The sequence below is a fragment of the Hyla sarda genome, chromosome 1 (genome assembly GCF_029499605.1).
Source record: "Hyla sarda isolate aHylSar1 chromosome 1, aHylSar1.hap1, whole genome shotgun sequence".
Lineage (NCBI taxonomy): Eukaryota > Metazoa > Chordata > Amphibia > Anura > Hylidae > Hyla > Hyla sarda.
In genome coordinates this window covers 318,729,313-318,748,890 of record NC_079189.1, presented here as the reverse complement: position 1 = coordinate 318,748,890, position 19,578 = coordinate 318,729,313, and the positions used below count along the sequence as shown (strand labels likewise).

The window sequence follows — 19,578 nt, the reverse complement described above, 5'->3', positions numbered from 1 at the left end:
CCGTGCTTACAAGACCTAATCCGGAGGGGTCCTTTGCTTTGGAGGTTGATTCCTCATCTATTGGAGCGGGTGCCATTCTCACTCAGAAAAACAGCATGGGCAAGACTGTTACTTGTAGGTTCTTCTCCAAGACCTTCTCTCCTGCTGAGAGGAATTACTCCATTGGAGATCGTGAACTCCTCGCTATCAAGCTAGCTTTGGAGGAATGGCGACATTTATTGGAAGGTTCTTCTCATCCGGTCAGCATCTACTCCGACCATAAGAATCTTCTATACCTTCAGTTTGCTCAGCGTTTGAACCCCTGCCAGGCAAGATGGTCACTGTTCTTTTCTAGGTTCAACTTCTTCATTCACTTCCGTGCAGCAGACAAGAACATCAGGGCTGATGCTCTCTCCAGGTCCTCTGACGTCATTGGTTTGGACTCCACGCCTAGGCATATTATTCCTCCTGACCGTTTGATTCCTGCCGCTCCTGCTGAGATTCACCAAGTTCCTCCGGGAAAATCCTTTGTGCCCGCCAGATTGAGACGCAAGGTCCTGAAATGGGGTCATTCTTCCTTGACAGCAGGACATCCTGGAATACGCAAGACACTACTGGTGGCCTCATTGAACGTGATGTTTCAGATTTTGTTCAGTCCTGTGAAACATGTGCCCGTGACAGAACTCCTCGACAGAGACCTGCAGGACTCTTACAGCCTTTACCCATTCCAGAGACTCCCTGGTCCTATATCGCCATTGATTTCATCACCGATTTGCCACCATCTCATAATAACAATGTCATCTGGGTCGTTGTAGATCGGTTTTGCAAGATGGTTCATTTCATTCCTCTACCAGGTCTTCCTTCTGCCCCGCAGCTGGCGAAGTTCTTCTTGTTACATGTCTTTCGTTTACATGGTCATCCTCAGCACATCGTTTCGGATTGAGGTGTGCAGCTTCTCTCTAAGTTCTGGCGAGCCCTTTGTAACCATCTGGACATCAATCTGGTCTTCTCCTCAGCCTACCACCCTCAGTCCAACGGTCAGGTGGAGAGGGTTAATCAAATCCTTGAAACCTATCTTCTGCATTTTGTTTCAGCTCGCCAAGATGATTGGGTCAACCTTCTCCACTGGGCTGAATTCTCATATAAACTTAAGGATTCCGAGTTCACAAGGTCATCCCCCTTTTTTGTTGTCTACGGACTCCATCTCCATTCTCCTCTTCCTCTCCCAGTCTCCTTCGGTGTGCCTGTTGTTGAAGATCTGGTCCGGGACTTCACCATCTGGCAACAGACCCGACTGTCGCTATCCCAGGCTTCTTCACACATGAAGGCGCAAGCGGATAAAAGTAGAAGACCTTCTCTGTCCTTCTCTCCTGGTGACATGGTGTGGCTTTCATTCAAGTATATCCGATTCAAGATCTCTTGTTACAAGCTTGGTCCCCACTACCTTGGTCCCTTCCAGATTCTACAAAAAATCAATCCTGTCTCCTACAAACTGTCTCTACCTGCTATGTTACGTATTCCCAATTCCTTCCACGTCTCTATCCTCAAGCCTCTTATCATAAACCGGTTCTCTCAGAAGGATCTTTTCCCCACACCTGTCTCCGGCTCTTCTGACGTCTACAAAGTTAAACAGATTCTTGCGACAAAAACTGTGAGGTAAAAAAAAATTTGGGCCGACTGAGGAGAGATCTTGGGAGCCTGAGGAGAATGAGAATATCGTGGACTGCGACCTTCTCAGGAAGCAGTTTCCTCTCTCGTAAAAGGAGGGGGAGACCAAAGGGAGGGGGGGGGGGGGGTACTGTTACGCTATGCACTCCGGCCGCACATGCTGGCCGTGATCGCATGGTCCCCTTACCTACTGCTGCCGATGGGGCTGGGACTCAATTCGCAGGACGCACGCGCATGCGAGCCCTAGGCCGTCACTCTCCGGGTGTTCCTTCTGCCTCCGCCTCTCTGCTCTGCCGCGCGTTTCCTCATCCCCTAGGGCGCATGCTCGCCAGAGCTTTAAGATTTAAAGGGCCAGTACGCTCATTAGTGTAATTCACCTGTGGCTCATTTATAAATTCCTCCACCCTCCTCACTCCCCTGCCGGATCTTTGGTGCCTTGTGCCTTAGAGAAAGCGTTCCTCAGTATTACCTTGCTGTGTATTTGATCCCTTGCTTTGTGACTTTGACCTTGTTCCTCTGCCTGCCTACTTGACTGCTACGTCTTGACTACGCTACTGTGCCGCCTGCCCTTACCTTCTGCTATCCAGACTATGAGCTGCCTTATCCTTCCTGTGCCTCGCATCTCCTCAGCTGCCTGTGTGGTCGAGCCTTGTCAGGAGTAGCGACTTGGGTGCCACCTGCCGCAGCAAGTCCATCCCGCTTTGCGGCGGGCTCTGGTTAAAACCAGTGGCACCTTAGACTCCGCTCCCTGGTACGGTCCGAGTCATCTATTACACAGGTCCAGCGGATCCACATCCACCGGTGTTCCTGTCTTCTGAAACGTGAGTGTTACAATTCTGTTTATCCCTAAGGTGTTTAGAAAGGTCTGACATGAATTTCACAGATGATGAATGTTTTAACTAAATAATTTTTGTTTGTAACTGTGGATTTGAAAGTGGATGAGCTAACCATGAGTTTTCACATGCTGCATCCAGGGCGATTATATTTAAAAATGCCTGAGTTATGACGTATTGCAGACTTAGGCTGTAGCTTTGTATGAAGTTGTCGCATACCCTCTCCCTGGGTTTATGTGCCCTTGAGCAGTGAATGGATGTTTTGCCTTTTTTTTCCTCTCCCTTTAGTGGAGTGTTTTGCATATATTGTGGTTGGTTTACCTTACAGATCTGATCCTGTTTAAGCTATGTCATTTGTAAGGGTGCATTCACACTATGTATCTTTAAGTTGACATTTTTAGGTATCTTTAATCTTACTGTTTGTGCTTTTGAAAAAACATTTGCAATGAATTTACAATAAATAATATATTTTTTAATTGCCCATGATATGTAACCAGCTGTCAGCAAAATTCACTGGGAAAAAGGTAAATTTTGCAGTTCACAGTTTTTCTTTTAGCAACACATCTAACTTTTCCATAGAGAATTTTATAAACAACATGGTCACTGTATAACACAGGCAGATGTTTAAAAATGCTGTCTCACATTGTTTGAAATTGCACACGGTAAGGGGTTCAAAAGGTAAGTATAGCGTTTATGCAAGCATTTTTCTAGTGTCTTTGTTGTCTGGGTTAAGAGTTGGCAAACTTTTGTGCACGAGTAAGTACACATTTAGAAAAGGTCTTCCTAGGTTTCACAAATTAACCAATAGGTAGATTACACAGAATATGAGCCAGATGACAGCTACGGACATGTAACAATTGTTACCAGAAGTGTGATTGCGGTACAGTAGAGTAGTGAATAGTACCATTAACTGTGTGGTCAATAATGGTCACATCTAAAACGAATCAATACTTGGTCCCCCAAATGTAAAGGATGAAAATTTGACAGTGTACTGGGCTTTCCCTGCCAAATTAGGAAGAGTGTCTATACAGCGACCAATTGGCATACCAATCTATGAAGGGTTGGTAGCGGTTAATGGTCGTATATAGACAAAACAAATCCCAGTAGGCCATGTACAGATTTGCCAAAGGCAGGGAAAACTTGCCCGCCATAAGGCAGCCCATCACATGTAAATAGTAATTTTTATTAAAGCAAAAAGAAAATACGCCTCAACAAAAAATGTTAAACATCAAGAATATATTGACAAGGAAAAGCATAATAGTTACCATATTTCTTGTATGGAAAGTGACTACTATGGGAGCCTTGTTGTGTGGAATGCATGTGTATAGCACAGTGTTTCCCAACCAGGGTGCCTCCAGCTGTTGCAAAACTACAACTTCCAGCATGCCCGGACAGCCAACCCTGGTTGGAAAACACTGTTGTAGTATATGGGATCCACATGCAAGACAAATCTCATGTCAATTGGTGCAAAGCTCCTAGGAAAGAATTGGTGTCTTGTATATGGCCAAGAACACAGATTAACAATGGTTGTAACTGATGATGGTTAAGCCATGCCCCCAGTCTTTCTAGTAGAGATTTGATGCTTGCCAATTGGTCATAGAGAAGGAGGATGTATACCTTTATGCATTTTCAGAAATGTATGAAAAATAGACTTTTGTGATGGCAGCTATACTTGTTGTTTTAACTGGATTTATAGGTGCACTTCGTGTTATAGAAGTTTGTCAAGAGTTTTATATGTTGTAGAGTCACATAACAGGTTTAAACTAGGGATCAACCGATTATCGGTATGGCCGATATTGTCGGCCGATAATCACGATTTTGCCGATAAGCCGATAATGCCCCGCACCGCCCCCACCGCACTGCGACCGCCAACCCCCCCCCCCCTCGACCCACCGCACCACGTCGCACCCCCCACCGTGATGCTGGGCGGTATACCGGTATGGATTTTTGCCCATACCGCTATACTGGTCGGGCCCCTCCCCCACCCTCAGAGTCAATAAAAAAATTAAACTTACCCGTAATGGGGCTGGTCCGGGACATCCATCCTTCCTGTAGTGTCCGGGGGCGTTCCGGGTGAAGAGTGAACCGGTCCGGGCTGTCCTTCTTCTCCGGCGGTCATCTTCTCCACTCCGGGCAGGCTCCGGCCTAGTACGCTGCATAGACGCCGCTACGCCGTGACGTCAGATGCGTCGCTGCGCACGGGCGTCACTGCGCAGCGGCGTCTATGCAGCGTACTAGGCCGGAGCCTGCCCGGAGTGGAGAAGATGACCGCCGGAGAAGAAGGACAGCCCGGAACGGTGCACCCTCCACCCGTAATGCCCCCGGACACTACAGGAAGGAAGGATGGCCCGGACCACCCTGACAGGTAGGGGAGAGAAGCGAGTGGTGTCGGCGGCGGCCTATGGCCCCGCAAAAGCCACTGCAGATCATTGATTTAAAGCTCCCGCTTTAAATCAATGATCTGCAGCGGTGTTAAATAGCCGATAACTTATACCGGAATATCGGTATAAGTTATCGGCTATCGGCCCTAACCTGCACCGATTATCGGTATCGGCCCTAAAAAAACGATATCGGTCGATCCCTAGTTTAAACCAAGTTTCTCATAAAGACACCTATTGAGAACAACAACAGGGCCAACTTTGTCTACCTAACAGAGTAGTATATTGTTTGAATTTTCTGCTAGTTCATAGTTCAACCAATATAGGGTTGAGCTGAAGGATATGTTTTTTGTTTTTCATGTTTAATGATGCTCTAACACATTTTTGGTTTTTATTTTTGGAAGTTTTTTTTCTTAATTTCCATGTCTTCATGAACCTCACTTAGGCTATGGCTGTTATTATTTGGGGCACAGGGAGGCATTATTATTTTCTAGCCATGCACCCAAGGAAAAAATGGAAAATGTCAACTTGTGAGTCCTGAAATTTTACTGTACTGTGTTCAATTCACTGCAGAGTGGCTATGTAGAGCTGGTATCTACTACTATATCATCTCATCACTCTATGGTGTTAGTTTTATGGTATTAGTATTATATATTTTTATGTGAGGACACTGAAGAAATGACAATGTAAAGAAGTGAGTACACAGCCTGTATAAAACAGTGTTAAAGTTACTCTACACTCATAATATTGTCTAAACTTTGGCAACAAAGGTAAGTACACCACTAAGTAAAAAAAAGTAAAAATTGGGCCCAAAGTGTCAATGTGTGGCCACCATTATTTTCCAGCACTGCCTTAGGCATCTTGGGCATGGAGTTCACCAGAGCTTCACAGGTCACTGAAGTTCTCTTCCACTCCTCTATGACAACAACACAGAGCTGGTAAATGTTAGAAATCTTCAGTTTGAGCATGCCCTACATATTCTCAATAGGGTTTAGGTCTGGAGTCATGCTTGGCCACCTTTTTCCTTAGCTTCATTAGTAAGGCAGTGGTCCACTTGGAGGTGTGTTTGGGGTGGTTATGTTGAAATACTGCCCTGAAGCCCAGTCAATCACCTTTACCCTCAGCTTCTTTAGCAAGGCAGTGGACATCTTGGAGGTGTATTTGGGGTGGTTATCACGTTAGAAAACTACCCTGTGTCCCAGTTTTCAAAGGAAGGGGATCATGACATGCTTCAGTATTTCATAGTACATTCCGACATTGAACTGTAGCTCCACAGATCCAGCAGCAATCATGTAGCCCTAAAGCGTGACAATCCCACCACCAAGCATAACTGTAGGTATGACACACTTGTATTTGTATTCCTCACCTTGTTGCCACCGCTGGGCACCATCTAAACCAAATACGTTTATTATGGTCTCATTTGACCACTGGACATGATTCCAGTAATTAATGTGCTTAGCCTGCTTGTCTTCAGCAAACTGTTTGCAGGCATCATCCTTAGAAGGGGCTTCCCTCGGTTCGCTGTGTGGTCTGAGCACTGACAGGCTAGCCCCACCCCTTAAACCTCTGCGGCAATGCAGGCAGCACTTATACGTTTATTTCTCAAAGACAACATCTGGATATAATCCTGAGAACATATAGTCAACTTCTTTGGCAAGGCCTGTTCTTAGGGGAATCTGTCCTGTAAAACCACTGTATGGTTTTGCTCACTGTGCTGCATGCAGCTCAGTTTCAATATCTTGGCATTTTATAGCCTAGGCCAGTGATGGCAAACCTATGGCACGTGTGCCACAGGTGACACCCAGAGCACTCTCTGTGGGCACGCGGCCATAGTTCGCCATCAGCCCATTCGAGACATCCGGATGTCCCAAAAGATCTTTTCGGGACACAAGGATGCCCCGGTTACCTTTCTGCGGCCCCGCGTTAACTTTAAAAACGCTGGGGCCGCCGGGAGGTAGTGCACGCAGGGACGTCTCTGACGTCCCGTGCGTGCGCCCATAGCAACAGCAGAGCGGAGCAGCGAGGAGGCGGGCGCACGCATGGTAAGTTACCTGTTTGTATGTCATCTTCAGTGTTCAGACCACGACTCCTCCTGTCCCGGGACCTACTGCTATGGCCTGTAGGCCATAGTAGAAGATTGTGACCCCGGACCGGAGGAGTGGTGGTCTGAACACTGAAGTGGGGCAGTACACAGGCATGCAGCCTCCAGCCATACACTGTATATGGCTAAAGGCTGTATGTATGTGGGGGAGCTAGACTGCACCTAATGTGGGGGGACTTAGACTGCACCTAAAGTGGGGGACTATAGACTGCACCTAATGTGGCGAGACTATAAACTATCAATTAAAAAAAAAAAAAAGTTTGGATCATTGAACTCTGTTGTTGTGTTCTTTTAAAACAAAAGATGTTAATTAGTTATGGCAACTGTATGAGTTGTTTTTTCTAAACGTAAACCGCAGTATTCTGATTTAATTGCTGTGCTGGCACTTTGAGGGAAAAAAAGTTGGTGTGCATTACGGTTTGGGCACTCTGGCTCAAAAAGGTTCGCCATCACTGGCCTAGGCCATCTTACTGTAGAGCAACAATTCTTTTTGTGAGATCCTCAGAGAGTTCTTTACCATTAGGTGCCATGTTAACCCCTTAAGGACCAGGTTTTTTTTCCATTTTTGCACTTTCGTTTTTACCTCCTTACCTTTAAAAAATCATAACTCTTTCAATTGTGCACCTAAAAATCCATATGATGGCTTATTTTTTGCGCCACCAATTCTACTTTGTAATAACATCAGTCATTTTACCCAAAAATCTACGGTGAAACGGAAAAAAAATTCATTGTGAGACAAAATTGAATAAAAAAAACGCCATTTTTTAAATGTTGGGGGCTTCTGTTTCTACACCGTACAATTTTCGGTAAAAACAATACCTTCTCTTTATTCTGTAGGTCCATACGATTAAAATGATACCCTACTTTTATTGGTTAGATTTTTTCGTTCCTCAAAAAAAAAAATTATAACTACATGCAGGAAAATGTATACGTTTAAAATTCTCATCTTCTGACCCCTATAACTTTTTAATTTTTTCGCGTATGGGGTGGTTTGAGGGCTCATTTTGTGTGCCGTGATCTGAAGATTTTACCGGTACCATTTTTGTATTGATCGGACTTTTTGATCGCTTTTTATTCATTTTTTTTATAGTATAAAAAGTGACCAAAAATACGCTATCTTGGACTTTGGATTTTTTTTGTGCATACGCCATTGACCGTGCAGTTTAATTAACAATATATTTTTATAATTCGGATATTTCTGCACACGGCGATACCACATATGTTTATTTATTTATTTTTTTTACACAGTTTTTTTTATGGGAAAAGGGGGGTGAACTTTTATTAGGGAAGGGGTTAAATGATCTTTATTCACTTTTTTTTCCACTTTTTTTTGCAATGTTATAGCTCCCATAGGGACCTATAACACTGCACACACTGATCTTTTACATTGTTCAATGGTTTCTCATAGGAAACCATTGATTGATGATTCTGCCGCTTGACTGCTCATGCCTGGATCTCAGGCACTGAGCAGTCATTCGGCGATCGGACACCAGGAGGCAAGGTAAGGGACCCTCCTGCTGTGCTCAGCTGTTCGGGATGCCGCGATTTAGCTGCGGACATCCCGAACAGCCCCCTGAGCTAGCCGGCAACATTTTAGTTTCACTTTAGATGCAGCGTTCAACTTTGAACGCCGTGTCTAAAGGGTTAATAGCGTGTGGCACCACGATCAGTGCAGCGCACTATTAGGCCGGGCCCAACCCGTTATGGCCCCGCGTTACAGAACGGGAGAGGACTCAGGACGTGCCGGCACGTCCTTGGTGCTTAAGAGGTTAAACTCCTAGTGATCAATATTGGAGAGCGTGAGAGTGATAACACCAAAGTTAAAGGGGTACTCCGGTGGAAATTTTTTTTTTCTTCAAATCAATTGGTGCCAGAAAGTTAAGCAGATTTGTAAATTGCTTCTATTAAAAAATCTTAATCCTTCCAGTACTTATTAGCTGCTGAATACTACAGAGGAAATTATTTTCTTTTTGGAACACAGAGCTCTCTGCTGACATCACGAGAACAGTGCTCTCTGCTGACATCTCTGTCCATTTTAGGAACTGACCAGAGCACCATATGTTTGCTATGGGGATTTTCTCCTACTCTGGAGATGTCAGCAGAGAGCACTGTGCTCGTGATTCAGCAGAGAGCTCTGTGTTCCAAAAAGAAAAGAATTTCCTCTGTAGTATTCAGCCGCTAATAAGTACTGGAAGGATTAAGATTTTTTAACCTTTTAAGGACGGTGGGCGTATCCATACACCCCCATTTTAAAGTCCTTAAGGACTGAGGGCGTATGGATATGCCCGTGGGAATTCCGGTCCACGCCGCTAGCCGGTCGGGATGCCTGCTGAAGATGGGGGGGGGGAGAAGATGGCGGCCGGTACCCGAGGACAAGATGCCGTGGGGACCGCCGATCATCGGTGGAGACAGCTGAGATCAGCGGCGCAGGTAGGGAGGCGACGGTGGGGGGGGGATAAAGAAAGGTGGCAGTAAAGCAATATTTACTGCTGCCCTTCTAGTGGTTGCCAAACTGCAACTCCCAGCATGTCCAGACAGCCAAAGGTTATCTGGGCATGCTGGGATTTAGATTTTTGCAACATCTGAAGGGTCACAGTTTGGAGACCACTATTACAGCGGTGCCCAAACAGTAGCCCTCCTGATGTTGCCAAACTACACCTCTCAGCATGCCAAGACTGCCCAGGCATGTTGGGAGTTGTAGTTCTGTAACATCTGTCACTTCAGATTTTGCAATTTTCATGAAAATTTTGAAAATTGCTGCTATACTTTGAAGCCCTCTAATTTTTTCAATAAGTAAAAATATGGCCATGTAGGCTCCCCATGTCGGCAATCGCCGCAAATCACAAGGGAAATCGCCCTTGCGATCTGTGGTGATACCGGGCTGATCGGGTCTCTGGGACCCGACCGCCCGGTAATTTTGCATGATCCCGGATGTCACAGACAGCCATGACCATGCTAAAGTATAGGAGCGAGGTGGCAAGCCTGCCACCTCCTCCTATCCCCTGCGATCCGTCGGTTAGTTAACCGACCATTCGCAGGTTGGGGGGGCGGTTACTTCCTCCCGCCCTGCCCGGCCCCTGGAAGTCCGGAGAGGACGGGAGGAAGACCGGAGGACGCGGCAGGGGACGGGGGAGTGTTGGGGCCCGGCCCCGGTACTTACCTCGTCCCTGAAGACCCGGATCCCGGCGATGAAGACGGCGGCGGCGACAGGTGAGTGGATCTTCAGCCACGGTCGTGCCCTTTACAGCAATGCACGTCGCCGTAAAGCGACATGCATTGCTGTAATGGGACCCTGTATACTACAACTCCCAGCATGCCCAGACAGCCCTTGGCGTCTGGGCATGCTGGGAGTTGCAGTCTTGCAACATCTGGAGGTCCACAGTTTGGAGACCACTGTGCCCTTCCAGATGTTGCAAAACTACACATCCTCAGCATGCCCTTACTGTCCAGGCATGCTGGGAGTTGTAGTTCTGTAACATCTGGCCCTTCAGATGTTGCAGAACTACAACTCCCAGCATGCCTGGACAGTAAGGGCATACTGGGAGTTGTAGTTTTGCAACATCTGGAAGGGCACAGATTGGGAACCACTGTATTAGTGGTCTGCAAACTGTAGTCCTCCAGGTGTTGCAAAACTACAACTCCAAGCATGCTGGGAGTTGTAGTTCGGCAACATCTGGCTCTAAAGATGTTGCCGAACTACTACTTCCAGCATGCCTGAGAATGTTTGGGAGTAGTGGTTTTGCAACAACTGGAGGCACACTGGTTGGGAAACATTGTCTGTTTCCTAACTCAGCGTTTCCCAACCCATGTGCCTCCAGCTGTTGCAAAACTATAACTACCAGCATGCACTGATAGACTGTGCATGCTGGGAGTTGTAGTTTTGCAACAGCTGGAGGTCCCCCCCCTGTGAATGTACAGGGTACATTCACATGGGCAGGGGCTTACAGTGAGTATCAGGCTGCAAGTTTGCGATGCAGCAAATTTTGTGCGGCAGCTCAAACTCGCAGCGGGAAACTCGCTGTAACCGCCCGCCCATGTGACTGTACCCTAAAAACACTACACTACACTAACACAAAATAAAAAGTAAAAAACACTACATATACACATACCCCTACACAGCCCCCCTCCCCAATAAAAATGAAAAACGTCTGGTACGCCACTGTTTCCAAAATGGAGCCTCCAGCTGTTGCAAAACAACAACTCCCAGTATTGCTGGACAGCCTGTCCAAGCATGCTGGGAGTTTTGCAACAGCTGGAGGCACCCTGTTTGGGAATCACTGGCGTAGAATACCCCTATGTCCACCCCTATGCAAATCCCTAATTCAGGCCTCAAATGCACATGGCGCTCTCCCTTTGGAGCCCTGTCGTATTTAAAGGCAAGAGTTTAGGGCCACATATGGGGTATCGCCGTACTCGGGAGAAATTGCCTAACATATTTTGGGGGTCTTTTTCTCCTTTCACCCCTTATGAAAAGGTGAAGTTAGTGTATAAGAATAAGAATAAATTGTTTACACTAACATGCTGGTGTTGCCCTATACTTTTCATTTTGACAAGAGGTAAAAGGGAAAAAAGCCCCCCAAAATTTGTAACGCAATTTCTCCCGACTACCCCATATGTGGGCGCAAAGTGCTCTGGGGGCGCACAACAAGGCCCAGAAGGGAGAGTGCACCATGTACATTTGAGGTGATTTGCACAGGGGTGGCTGATTGTTACAGCGGTTTTGACAAACGCAAAAAAAAAAAAAAAAAAAAAACACATGTACCCCATTGCGGAAACTACATCCTCACGGAATGTAATGAGGGGTGCAGTGAGAATTTACACCCCACTGGTGTCTGACAGATCTTTGGAACAGTGGGCTGTGCAAATTAAAAATTTCGTACAGCCGACTGTTCCAAAGATCTGACAGACACCAGTGTGGGTAAATGCTCACTGTACCCCTTGTTATGTTCCTCAAGGGGTCTAGTTTCCAAAATGGTATGCCATGTGGGGGTTATTTTGCTGTCCTGGCACCATAGGGGCTTCCTAAATGCGACATGCCCCCCGAGCAAAATTTGCTCTCAAAAAGCCAAATATGACTCCTTCTCTTCTGAGCATTGTAGTTCGCCCGTAGTGCACTTCAGGTCAACTTATGGGGTACCTCCATACTCAGAAGAGGTGGGGTTTCAAATTTTCGGGGGTATTTTTTGCTATTAACCCTTGCAAAAATGTGAAATTTGGGGGGAAACACACATTTTAGTGATTTTTTTTTTTTTACGTATGCAAAAGTCGGGAAACCCCTGTGGGGTATTAAGGCTCACTTTATTCCTTGTTACGTTCCTCAAGGGGTCTAGTTTCCAAAATGGTATGCCATGTGGGTTTTTTTTTGTACTCCTGGCACCATAGGGGCTTCCTAAATGCGACACGCCCCCGAGCAAAATTTGCTCTAAAAAAGCCAAATATGACTCCTTCTCTTCTGAGCATTGTAGTTCGCCCGTAGTGCACTTCTGGTCAACTTATGGGGTACCTCCATACTCAGAAGAGATGGGGTTACAAATTTTGGGGGGTATTATCTGCTATTAACCCTTGCAAAAATGTGAAATTTGGGGGGGAAACACACATTTTAGTGACATTTTATTTTATTTTTTTACATATGCAAAAGTCGTGAAACACATGTGCGGTATTAAGGCTCACTTAATTCCTTGTTACGTTCCTCAAGGGGTCTTGTTTCCAAAATGGCATGGCATGTGTTATTTTTTTGCTGTTCTGGCACCATAGGGGCTTCCTAAATGCAACATGCCCCCCAAAATTCCCTTGTCGCTCCTTTGCTTCTGAGCCCTCTACTGCGCCCGCCGAACACTTAACATAGACATATGTGGTATCTGCTTACTCAAGAGAAATTTGGCTACAAATATAAGTATAGATTTTCTCCTTTTACCCCTTATGAAAATTCAAAAATTGGGTCTACAAGAACATGCGAGTGTAAAAAATGAAGATTGTGAATTTTCTCCTTCACTTTCCTGCTATTCCTGTGAAATACCTAAAGGGTTAAAAGGCTGACCGAATATCATTTTGTATACTTTGGGGGGTGCAGTTTTTATAATGGGGTCATTTGTGGGGTATTTCTTAGATGAAGACCCTTCAAATCCACTTCAAACCTGAACTGGTCCCTGAAAAATAGTGAGTTTGGAAATTTTGTGAAAAATTGGAAAATTGCTGCTGAACTTTGAAGCCCTCTGGTGTCTTCCAAAAGTAAACACTTGTCAATTTTATGATGCAAACATAAAGTAGACATATTGTATATGTGAATAAAAAAAAATATTTTGAATATCCATTTTCCTTACAAGCAGAGAGCTTCAAAGTTAGAAAAATGCTAAATTTTCAAATTTCTCATAAAATTTTGGGATTTTTCACCAAGAAAGGATGCAAGTTACCAAAACATTTTACCACTATGTTAAAGTAGAATATGTCACGAAAAAACAATCTCGGAATCAGAATGATAACTAAAAGCATTCCAGAGTTATTAATGTTTAAAGTGACAGTGGTCAGATGTTCAAAAAATGGCCGGGTCCTAAGGTGTAAAATGGCTGGGTTCTTAAGAGGTTAAAGGGGTATTCCAGGCAAAACCTTTAAATAAATATATATATATATATATATATATATATATATATATATATATATATATATATATAGATATATAGATATCAACTGGCTCCGGAAAGTTAAACAGATTTGTAAATTACTTCTATTAAAAAATCTTAATCCTTCCAGTAGCTATAAGCTTCTGAAGTTTTCTGTCTAACTGCTCAATGATGATGTCACGTCCCGGGAGCTGTGCATGATGGGAGAATATCCCCATAGGAACTGCACAGCTCCCGGGACGTGAGTCATCAGAGAGCAGTTAGACAGAAAACAACAACTCAACTTCAGAAGCTAATAACTATTGGAAGGATTAAGATTTTTTAATAGAAGTAATTTACAAATCTGTTTAACTTTCCGGAGCCAGTTGATATATAAAAAAAGTTTTGGCCTGGAATACCCCTTTTAAGGGGTTAATAGAAGTAATTTACAAAACTGTTTAACTTGCTGGCACCAGTTGAATAAAAAAAATAAATAAATAAATAAAGTTTCCTCCGGAAAACTGGGCCAAATTTAGACATTTCCATTTAGGGGTGTACTTACTTTTGTTGCCAAGGTTTAGACATTTATGACTGTGAATTGCCTTATTTTGAGGGGACACAACATTAAGCACTGTTAAACAGGCTTTGCACTCTCTACTTTACATTGTAGCATAGTGTCATTTCTTCAGTGTTGTCACATGAAAGTATAATAAAATATTTACAAAAATGTGAGGGGTGGACTCACTTATGTGAGATACTGTATATATTTTTTTGTGAGGGAAACATATGCTGTGTGACTTTTGCTGATCTTTTAAGACCGTAGCGATAACTCTTGTTACTAGATGAATCCACATGGTTTCTATATTACCTTCTAAGGTATTTGACAAAATAGTCTTCCAACTTTCTTCATAATTGTGCTTATCCTCGGGTACATAAAGTTCAGGCCCAGAATACACTTCCTCTAAGTCTATCTGAGAGCAAGGATTTGAACTTGGAACAATGTCCAAAGATTTTTCCTTATTTAACGTATATTGCCTAATTAAAAAAAAAATGCAAAGTTTTAATTGTAAAAGGCATTGAAAAGGCTTAAATATGCAGCCTGTTAGCTATTCTGGGCCAATTAACAGTTTAGCTTTCTTTTAATTTTTTAGTATAACTATTTATATTTATATTTATTTGTTTGTATAACAACAATGATGTATACATTATAACAGCTGCAAGCAGTTTTGGCACCTCCACTTATATCGGTTCATTTAAATGCACTTGCATTTTACTTCATCCTGCCCAATATTACATAACTAATTAAAGAAAGGCTTTAATGAGGATTAACAAGATATATATAGACATTTGTAAACATAGGCAGTTTCCGAACATAAAAATCAACAGTAATGCAAAAGTTTATCCCCCCCCCCCCCCCATGATTAAGTGATAGCTTGCATACTACATAGTTAATCCTCTTAATAAACTAACATTATTGCTTTCTAGTGAACTGATATGCAGCAAAGATAGACATAATAGTTCAGCCCATGAGATTTGTCTGTGTTAGAACAAAATAACTTATTGGCTTTTGCATTATTACTTTCATCCTGTCCCAAATATATTACTTTAGTTTATGTCTTTGTAATGTATCCTCTACTGTAAGATCAAAAAGCAAAGGTAGCTTAAACAGACAGTGTATAGACATTGTAGTACAACTAGTTTTACCCTACAAGGATATGTAATGATATTTATGGATCTTCATAGATACTATTTATACTAATATTCAATGGCAGGGAGGGGGGCTATCTGGGGTGGCACATTAAACCAGCATTAAAGGGGTTCTCCGGAGCTTAAACATCTTATCGAAAGGATAGGGGATAAGATGTCTGTTCGCGGGAGTCCCACCGCTGGGGACCCCCGGGATCATGCACGTGGCACCCCGTTTGTAATCAGTCCCCGGAGCGTGTTCGCTCCAGGACTGATTACCGGCGACTACAGGGCGGGCGGCGTGTGACGTCACGCCTGCGCAGGCGTGTGACGTCACGCTCCGCCCCTCAATGCAAGCCTACGGGAGGGGGCGTGATAGCTATCACGCCCCCTCCCGTAGGCTTGCATTGAGGGGCGGAGCGTGACGTCACATGCCGGCGCAGGCGTGATGTCACACGCCGCACGCCCTGTAGTTGCCCGTAATCAGACCCGGAGCGAACACGCTCCGGGACTGATTACAAACAGGGTGCCGCGTGCAAGATCACGGGGGTCCCCAGCGGCGGGACTCTCGCGATCAGGCATCTTAAGGCAGGATAAGATGTTTAAGCACCGGAGAACCCTTTTAAGGGGGTTCAGGGGTATCCTTTGTCCTAGGTATTTTTGTACAGGTGTGTAATAAAGATTAATTTTGTATTTATAATGGTCTATGATTATTTTTTATGGAGCGCACTTATAGGTTTGTGTATTCAGTCACATAGGCATACATCAGGACAGGTGCATAAAAAGTGATGTGTTTTGGGTATTAAGTACACCATTGTTCAATATGGTGTGTTTCGAGTATTATAGGGAGACTGACAGCAGGTTCACCTGGGCTAATATAAAGTGCAGGTGACCCTGTTACTAACACTTACCAGGTAGAAATTGGTACAGCCATTTAGGAGATATTAATCTTGTCGCTAGCATGAATATTTTTTAACTACACTGGAAATGGGCTGCTGCTGTATGTGTAATGCTTTCTCCTGCCCACTATGGCCAATAACTCTGCCTCCTTCAACAGATAACTCCTTCTTCTCTATAAATTTTCATCACTCGTCCTTAGCAGGTCCATAAAGGTGGAGTTGTTGGCTGAAGGGGCGGATTATTGCCAGAGCGAGCAGGAGAAAGCATTGCACATACAGCCCACCTCCAGTGCAGTTGAGAAGAAAATATCATGCTAAGAACAAGGTGAATATCTCCTGAAGAAGCGCTAGAAACAGGGTCACCCGTTCACCAAATGCAAAAAAGAGAAGGTGGGCTTCACAGGGAGAAGTGGAATAGGGATAGTTAAAAACAAAAACAAAACAAAAAAAAAATTGCAAAATAAAAATTTGCAGAGTGTCGGGGGGGGGGGTAGGGGGACATACTGTTTCCCTGACCCACACCCATGCGCCACTACTTAAATTAATCACAATGAATGGATGCTATATAAATGTGCAATCACCTACTTTTCCAGAAAGTCAGTGAAGGAAACAAATCTTTTGCATACTTCTGCTACAGATTCCTCTTCATCTACTTTGCAGATTGGAACAGCTGTATTTAAAAATAAGAAAAATGCACTAATATTTCTATGTGCAATTGTAGAATATAAATAGTACTAACAATGGATTTCCAAATCCAGTAGAACACAGTTGATATAAGTTTCCAAACCAAGACGTGTGTAGTGGAGGTAAAGTAATAGACTCCCTTAAGTCTGCCATTTTTGTACTCCAATCAGCAGGGCTGATTTCAGACTAAGTATGGCCCTGAGCAAAACTAAAAGTGGAGCCCATTGGCCGTGAGGTAAAATATTGCTGTGTTCAGATCCCTAAATTGTGAAGCACCGTAGCTAATCTGAGTGAATGGGGTTGCATTGCAAAAACGCAAGTGGCTGCAACCTGACAAATGTGATAAAAGCATACAGAACGGATTTCTGCTCATGATAATTCGCAGTTTGCAATGCATACTACATACAGTAGTAGTGCTCGCACATACTAAATCAGTGATCTCCTCAGTGCCCCTTTTAGGCCTCAACACAGTAATAATTTTCCTCCTAATTTTCCACACTGTAATAATGATCCCTTTGTGCCCACTACAAAGTAATAATTCCCCTTTGTGCCTGTTACAGCATAATTTGCCAAACACCTGACATATCTCTCTCTCTCTCTTTCTTTTTTTTTTCTTCTTTTTTTAACCTTTATTTATTGATTTAAAAAAAAATTTGAATAACAAACATAATATCTTGGCAATATCAGCAAAGTACAAGGTGTGTGTAGGTAACACAGTACCCATGTTGCCACAAACCAATGAATAAAGAACAACATGTTAGCATTAATAGCAAAGGACCATGACAACCCCCCCCCCCCCCCTCTCATCCATGCACACTTGAAAGCACAAAAAAAGAGGAAAGAGAGACACAGGAAGGTAGAGAGTACAGAATGCCAGGTGAGAGGCAGAGCACAGAACACATCCCATCACATGGCTGCTGCCCGAAACAAGTCAACCAATACTGTATCATCCTGGAGACATAGTGGGACTAACGTGTTGCTAAGAGCCTCCAGGATATACCATTCAGTATTCCGAAATGGCAAGTCATAGGTGTTGATTTGCAGCATGGTATAATGAGTGATCAAGAAAGTGCGGCACTTAGCGAAGAACTTCTTCCCATTCCGTTCTCTGGTGGAGATTTATCAAAACCTGTCCAGAGGGAAAGTTGCTGAGTTGCCCATAGCAATTAATCAGATTGCTTCATTCATTTTTTTAAAGGCCTGTGAAAAATGAAAGAAGCAATATGATTGGTTTCTGTGGGTGACTCAGCAACTTTTCCTCTGCATGGATTTTGATAAATCTCCCCCTCTGTATCTCTCAGTGCCCAGAAAGACTTTCAGTTCGTCCACCACATCAGCTACAGATGGCATAGTAGGCTTGATCTCATAGGCGTGCGCAGCCTACTGCATTAGGGTGTGCACCCTAAAGCACAAACTCACTCCGCGCACGCGTGTGTGTGTGTGTTTATGTATATATATATTGTATATATATATATATATATATATATATATATATATATATATATATACATACATATACACACACACTCTTGCTTGCATAGTGTAGGAGGATTGGATCCAGGGCCGGTTTTAGGCTTAGCATGGCCCTGGGCAAAATCAGAAGTGGGGTCCCAAAAGTTGTAATAGTGCACTAATCAGATTAGCACATTTTTGGTCACTTCAAATATCATAAAAAATATCTAAAAAGCAAAAAAAAAAAAATGGTACCGATAAAAACTACAAATCACAGCGCTAAAAATGACCCTCATACATCCCCATATACAGAAAAAGAAAAGTGCTATAGGGATCAGAATAGTACAATTTTATATTTTTGTATAGTTCCCCCACATTAGGTTGGCAGCATAGTTCCCCCACATTAGGTTGGCAGTATAAATCTCCCACATTAGGATGGAAATATATTTCCCCCACATTAGGTTGGCAGTATAGTTCCCCCACATTAGGTTAGTAGTACAGTTCCCCCACATTAGGTTGGCAGTATAGTTCCCCCACATTAGGTGGTAGTATAGTTCCCCACATTAGGTTAGTAGTATAGTTCCCCCACATTAGGTTAGTAGCACAGTTCCTCCACATTAGGTGCAGTACAGTTCCCCCACATTAGGTGCAGTACAGTTCCCCCACATTAGGTGCAATATAGTTCCCCCACATTAGGTGCAATATAGTTCCCCACATTAGGTGCAGTACAGTTCCCCCACATTAGGTGCAATATAGTTCCCCCACATTAGGTGCAATATAGTTCCCCCACATTAGGTGCAGTACAGTTCCCCCACATTAGGTGCAATATAGTTCCCCCACATTAGGTGCAGAATAGTTATAATTGTAGGGAGGAGGACAAGTCTAGAATTAACCATGATACTTACGGGACTAATTCTACCCCTGATCTTATATTTGCCAAGGGGTTCAATGGGCGGAGCCAAAGGGTTGTCAAAATTAGGTTTTGCCTAGAGTGTCAAAAATCCATGCACCAGCCCTGACTAGACCTCCCACTTGTGTGTATGTTTGCTGGTGTTTATGGGGAGGCATTTGATGTGGATTTGAAAAAAAATTGTAAGTTGAATGGTAAAACTCATGTTTTTCTTTACTTGGCAAACAGAAGAACGCTTTTACTATAAGATGGGGGCACAGAGGGGGGGGGGGGGGGGGGGAATATTCCAAATAGAATTTTTTTTTGCACCAGATTGGTTGAAAAAGTGATGCGGCACCCAGCAAGCTTGGAGCAGCATGCACGTTGTAGTTTTGGGTCTGCAGTTGACCCAA

At 43.8% G+C, this 19,578-nt stretch overlaps 1 protein-coding gene across 19 annotated transcripts in view; it reads right to left on the bottom strand.

The window, feature by feature from the left end:
* SHOC1 (shortage in chiasmata 1) overlaps positions 1–19,578 on the bottom strand; it is a 262,135-nt gene that overhangs the window by 196,508 nt on the left and 46,049 nt on the right. For 8 of the 19 annotated variants that reach the window (XM_056518636.1, XM_056518635.1, XM_056518660.1 and 5 more), the window contains 2 exons: positions 16,726–16,810; positions 14,424–14,590 (listed from right to left, as the gene is read on the bottom strand). The exons of 4 other annotated variants lie outside the window; for them this stretch is intronic. In XM_056518636.1, coding sequence (XP_056374611.1) covers positions 14,424–14,590; positions 16,726–16,810 — 252 coding nt within the window. The remainder of the gene's footprint in view (positions 1–14,423; positions 14,591–16,725; positions 16,811–19,578) is intronic. 7 more of the 19 variants (XM_056518673.1, XM_056518683.1, XM_056518691.1 and 4 more) reach the window with 2 other exon arrangements.